The sequence below is a fragment of the Drosophila biarmipes genome, unplaced genomic scaffold (assembly GCF_025231255.1).
Source record: "Drosophila biarmipes strain raj3 unplaced genomic scaffold, RU_DBia_V1.1 ptg000005l, whole genome shotgun sequence".
NCBI lineage: Eukaryota > Metazoa > Arthropoda > Insecta > Diptera > Drosophilidae > Drosophila > Drosophila biarmipes.
In genome coordinates, this window is record NW_026114527.1 from 5,395,401 (window position 1) to 5,401,400 (window position 6,000).

The 6,000-nt window shown below is 37.4% G+C and overlaps 1 protein-coding gene across 47 annotated transcripts in view; it reads left to right on the forward strand.

Annotated features, from left to right (window-relative positions):
- The window catches only part of LOC108035740 (zinc finger protein ubi-d4 B), a 156,202-nt gene extending 152,489 nt beyond the window's left edge, over positions 1–3,713 (forward strand). For 38 of the 47 annotated variants that reach the window (XR_007764930.1, XR_007764934.1, XR_007764932.1 and 35 more), the window contains one exon: positions 1,524–1,763. Coding sequence is in view for 4 of the 47 variants with exons in the window: in XM_050889723.1 (XP_050745680.1) it covers positions 1,761–2,208; positions 2,369–2,635; positions 2,684–3,480 (1,512 nt within the window). In the remaining 43 variants the exon portion in view is untranslated. Of the gene's footprint in view, positions 1–1,523; positions 2,209–2,368; positions 2,636–2,683 lie in introns of those variants that run through there. The other 9 variants (XR_007764917.1, XR_007764937.1, XR_007764938.1 and 6 more) reach the window with 4 other exon arrangements.
- Positions 3,714–6,000: the final 2,287 nt, after the last annotated feature.

The following is a 6,000-nucleotide window of genomic DNA, read 5'->3' on the forward strand; positions in this document are numbered from 1 at the left end:
CGCTTTTTGTCGATGTGAGTACTAGGCTTAACTAAATTTAAACTTAGAGTGTGTTCGTGCAGATGCTTTGTTCAAACAAAAAATTCAAACCAAAAAACTAGTACAGGAAAAATACCCAAAATACTAAAAGTGTTTGGGGAAGTCCACTAGAGCCCCTTAGTGAAAAGGAACTTGCCAAGTGGGTCTTCGCTCCCTGAAAACCGGCTCCTACTTATTCCAGTCACATGCAGTTATATAGGAAATCGGAGCTATACGAGCAGAACTCTTTAAACTTCTAATTTACATAAGTACAAGCATCCATTGAAAGTCAATTTATTTCTTAATTTCTTTGTGGGCAAGCAGTCTTAAATGCTGCAAGTAATATTATATCCTTTTGTAAACCAACGCGGCTTCTAGATATTAAGACCATGCTTCATGTTTTGCGGGTGAGTTTTAAAAACTTCGGTCGCACTACAAAGAGTAAGATTTTCGACTAATAATATTTTTAGCCAATTTAAGTACTAAGCCTTAGATCATAAATGTTTCAATATCAAACAAAAACTTTATTTTTGTCGCAAGAATAGTGTAAATAAAACAAAATAAAAACGATAACTGTGCAAAAACCGAAGAACCGAAAAGCGCGAAGTTTTACTTGAAGCATAGTACTCAGATCAGCTAAGATATTCACTTTTCTTTTGTTTTATTATTTTTTTTGTGTGACCCAAAATATCGAAGATCACCCGCGCAATCCACGTTACATGGTCTTACGTTTAAGCCTCAAAAAATTGAATCAATTTAGTAAAGACAAATCTGCTGATCCTCTAGCTGTATCCTGGGGGCCAGCTTTTTTTCATTCCCCCTATAGAAGGCAGAGTGTCCAAAGCTCCGCATTAGCTGTTGCTGGTGGAGCTCAGTGGCTCCCCAATGGAAAACTGGTCGGTGGTTAAATTTACGATGTTTGCCCAGAATGTACTTGCTTTGCTGTCTATTTAAGGAATTAGTCATGCTTCCTCTAACTGGGCTTCTTGATTTAATTATCTTCAGCGCTTCCACTATTTAGCAGATTGTCCCTGTTGTGGTATTGCCTCTGTGGGTCAAGTCATAGCAATAGTCAACATCCTTTTTTATTTGCACTGCCCTGAAAGCGTCTTCGGCGTGGTTTTTGTATTTTTTTTTGTAATTTAAACACGCTAAAGATCAAATTTATTATTCTTTCGGCTAGCGCCTCTCATAGAAGCGCACTCGCTAAATGTGGTATTTTTTTAGTATTTCCTTAGCTCATCTGGGATAAACAAACCCGACGAAAAGCGTTATTTACATCTCTTTTACTCCTATGTCTAGCTCGCGGTTTTCGTAGCAATATATTAGGATGTCAAAAAGGTCTTCCGGTGACAGTAGTGTATTAAGATGAGATTAAATTGAGGGAGTTGTGTTAAGGGTCTGGGAGGCTAGGCAATCCCGCACTCTGAAATTTGAATTCAAAATCAACTTTATATTTGTGGGAAAAGGTTTTAATGATTATAATGGTTTTATTATTTTGACAGATATTCAGTTTTGCGGACATGTGCTCTGTGGTATTTGGGTATAAAATAGTACTTACGGTATTTATACTGTAAATTAAATGTTTACCAGTGTCAAAACAGTATTCTCCTTGGTGTACGGATTATAAAAATTAATTCTCTCAAATGTGGAGCTCTAAATAGTGAAATCCAAACATTTTAAAAGAAAAAAAATATCGTTCTAATTCATGCCCTTATTTGACGCGACGCCAAAGAAACAATATGACTTCCCAATCTGAATTTAAGAAAACATTGGTAGTAAACATCGAAAATTTTGAGAAGATTCAAAGCATATTTAATGATAAAGATAAGTATAAGGAGATACTTGAAAACAGCGAGAATTTTAATACTCGCTTGTGCGTTGAACGCCGCCTTCGCATGCCATTTCTCGACCCTCAGACAGGGGTCGCACAAACACACAGTTCCCTTTTTATGAAAAAAAAACAGCGAATGCCAGGGTTTCGACGTGGTCAGATATACACTTATCCCTCGTCCCGTTGGCGTAAACCCAAGCGTCAGTATTTACTTAACCCGAATCAGAGCTACAGAGCTTATCAGCACCGCGAACACAATCTTCAGAACTCCCTCTATCAACAGCATCAACATAATCATCTTATTCCTTCGTCTGGCGTTGCTGTCACACGAGATCTGCACCTTGCTGATAGCGCAGGTAAGAAAACAAGGGCATTACAAAAAAGGATTCAATTTACATTAATAACAATTAGTGAACTAAAAATTTAAATATGTGACATCTTTCGAAAGATTTGAATTTTCCCACGATGTTTCACAACAATGTCTGATAAATTATAACTAATGTTTTATATTTGTAGCCATTGTTGCTACGGATGGCAACTCAATGGGAGCCTCCGGAGACAATGATAGTAAAGACTCACATGCAAACGCCGAAAAAGAATGGTTCCACGATGAAATGGATACATCACATTATCATCATGGCGATGACTATGAGGATGATTTCGATTCAGATAACGATTTCGACGAGTCCTACACCAGCAGGGGTAAACGCAAAAAAAGTTCGCGTCCCCGACGAACTAATGCGAGCGTAGAGGGCACTCCCAAACGTGGTCGCAAAGGTGGTGGTAAGTTTTATTCATTAATGGTAAAATAAATATATGTAAAAATTTTAGGGAATCGACGGAGAAATGTTGCTGACGGAGAAACAGATCGAAGACGTCGAGGCAGTGGGAATAGTGGAAATACTTCTGCAGCCGCCGCAGCAGCGGCCGCAGCAGTTGCACACGCAGCTAACACTGCAGCAGCTGCCTCAGGCCTCTACGCATCTCATTCAAATTCAGCGTCTCCTATTCCAACAAATGACGACAATTCACAGTCAGCTCTGGTGCCCACAAGCACAGCCTCGTCGTCGTACGAAAAGTTTTCATGCGACGCAGGAGCTTCCAATGACTCAATTCCTCTAGCGACAATGGCTGGACTAAACGTGGGATTGGCTAAAACTGTCAATGTATTTAACGCTTCACCGGTGCAAGCAATAACAAATCCAACGGCGTTTCCAACGGGAGCTGTTGCAAATAAGGTAAAACATCGTGTTGAGCGGGAAATAGCTCTTCCTTCTCCATATTGCGATTTTTGTCTGGGAGATCAAAGGGAAAACAAAAAAACTAATATGCCCGAAGAGCTGGTGTCGTGCTCGGACTGTGGTCGCTCTGGCCATCCATCCTGTCTGCAGTTTACAGCAAACATGATAATATCTGTTAAACGGTATCGTTGGCAATGTATCGAATGCAAGCACTGCTCCATATGTGGTACCTCTGATAATGACGACCAACTATTATTTTGTGACGACTGTGACCGAGGCTATCATATGTACTGCTTGTCGCCACCGCTGATCACTCCGCCAGAGGGTTCTTGGAGCTGCAAGTTATGCATGGAAGAGTTTCACAAGAATAAACAGACTTACAATTAAGTTTTCTGAAATTAATGAAGCTCACAGCGCAATTTCCTACTCATACATAAACAAGATATTTTATTTTAGGATTTATTTTAATTTCTGTCACATAAACTGGGGCACAATAAGGCAAAATATATAAATTAGAAAAAATAAAAAGTTGTATTGCTTTAACAAACCCAATATATCATTATGTAATCACATAAAGCCGAAATAAAAGCCTACAATAGACAATATATTTCATGCAAAAACCCAAATTTTCTTCCATAAACAATTTTCGGTTTTCGGTTTTTCATCAGAGATATTTAGTAAATTGTTGGAATTTCAACTTTTAGACAAAAATTGTTAAAGACAGACATTTTATGAAGTAATGCTTTTTGTATGGACAGTGTATTTAAACGAAAATATTCCAATATTTAGGTCATGAAATTGAAAATGTCAGCGAACGTCGCATTCTTATCTTTGCCGCGGAAATAGTAATAGTAGTTTCGCCGAGTTTTCTGCTGACAGCGGCACAGTGTTGTCACCCAAACCCAAAGCTCCCAAAAAGGGAACGGTCAGATCAGTAACCAAGGACCAAATGAAAAATGAAATATTAAGATACTCTCAACGTGGGTTTTGTTTCAAAGTTTCTCGCTTAGAGATAGGATTCCTATTTCTCTAAATGGGATCCTCTTTTTCCGAGACACTTTACTTTTCAGAATCTTTTCAAATTTTATTTTATATAAATGTATTATAAGAGAGAACCTAAAGTCGACAGCAGCTTTGAACTATTTCCAATGGTTTCAATGGAACAATTTTTGGCATGTACATAGATGCACATTAATAAAAACGGAATGTGTTCTTTTACGTCCGCCAATGCGTCTTACAACTAGCTATTCGGCTGCATTGCCTGCAAACATTGGCAGCGGCCGTTATCTCTATATCAAAATATAAGCTCACAAATGTAATTGGCTGATAGCCGCGACAGCGCGAGAGAAGTTGTATATGCATTCATTGTATGTGTCTGCCCTCAGGCCATGGGAATATCTGGCACTAGCACTTTCCATAAGTTGGGCTCTGAGGCGCGTTCGGTTGACCACACAATTTAGCGGCCAAGACTTCCGTATTCATTTGGATACACTGTAAGACAATATCGGTACAGTGGGTACTGGCTAAAATGATACATGCATACTACATCTCCCTCCTTTTGAATATATATATTCATATATTTATACCCTTGCAGATTGTATGATTTCAGTCAGAAGTTTGCCACCCAGTGAAGGAGACTTTTCCGACCCCATAAAGTATATATACTCTTGATCAGCGTCACTAGACGAGTCGATCTAGCAATGTTTGTCTGGCCGTCTGTCCGTCCGTTTCTACGCAAACAAGTCTTTCAGTTTTAAAGCTATCGGGCTGAAACTTTCCCAAAAGTCTTTTGTCTATTGCAGGTAGTATATAAGTCGAAACCAGCCGGATCGGACAACTACATCGTATAGCTCCCATAGGAACTATCGGGGAACAAATTATAAAAAAATTATATCTTCGGTGTTTTTTAACATATAACCTTTTAAGCATGGAAATAGCATTTTTTAATTAGTTCTGAATTTCGAATTAAATTTTATCAAAATCGGACGACTCATCATATGTAGCTGCCATAGTAACGATCGGAAAATTAGTAGTAAAATAATATGAAAAAATGATATCTTCGGTGTTTTTTAACATATAACCTCCTACTCTTGGAAATAACATTTTTTAATTGGTTTTGTATTCCTAATTAAATTTTATCAAAATCGGACGACTGTATCTTATAGCTGCCTTAGAAACAATCGGAAAATTAGTCGGAAATTTTGAAAAAATTTTATCTTTGGTGTGCTCTAACATATAACCTTCTAGGCTTGGCAATAACATTTTTAAATTGGTTTTGAATTTCAAATTAAATTTTATCAAAATCGGACGACTATATCATATAGCTGTCATAGGAACAATCGGAAAATTGGGGGGAAAATAATATGATACAAAATATAGATTTGGTCTTTTTTGAGATATAACTTTCTAAGCTTGGGAATAATATTTTTTAATTATTTATAAATTTCGAATTAAATTTTATCGAAGTCGGACGACTATATCATATAGCTGTCATAGGAACGATCGGAAAATTGGTGGGAAAATAAACTGAAACAAATTCTAGCTTTGGGGCTTTTTGACATTTTATCTTATTTAATTTTATTTATTTATTTATTCTTTTTTATATTTTTAAGAATTTCGAATTAAAAATCGGAATACTCTAACATATAGATGTCAAAAAGCTTGTAAATATTTGTTGTCCAAAAAAGTTCATACTCTCTCGTTCTCGCTCTGAGCAAGAGACTTTTGCTGCCTTCAATTCTTTTTTCTGTTGAGCGCTTTTCGTTGAGCCCTTTTTATTTCAGTCGTTCAGTGAGCAGTGTGTGAAGAGCGGAACGAGAAACGCTCGCACAAAGAGAGTCAGCAAAAGACCGATTGACCAAAAAACTCATTGCAAACGGTCTTCCCATTTACTTTCATTGTTGTTGC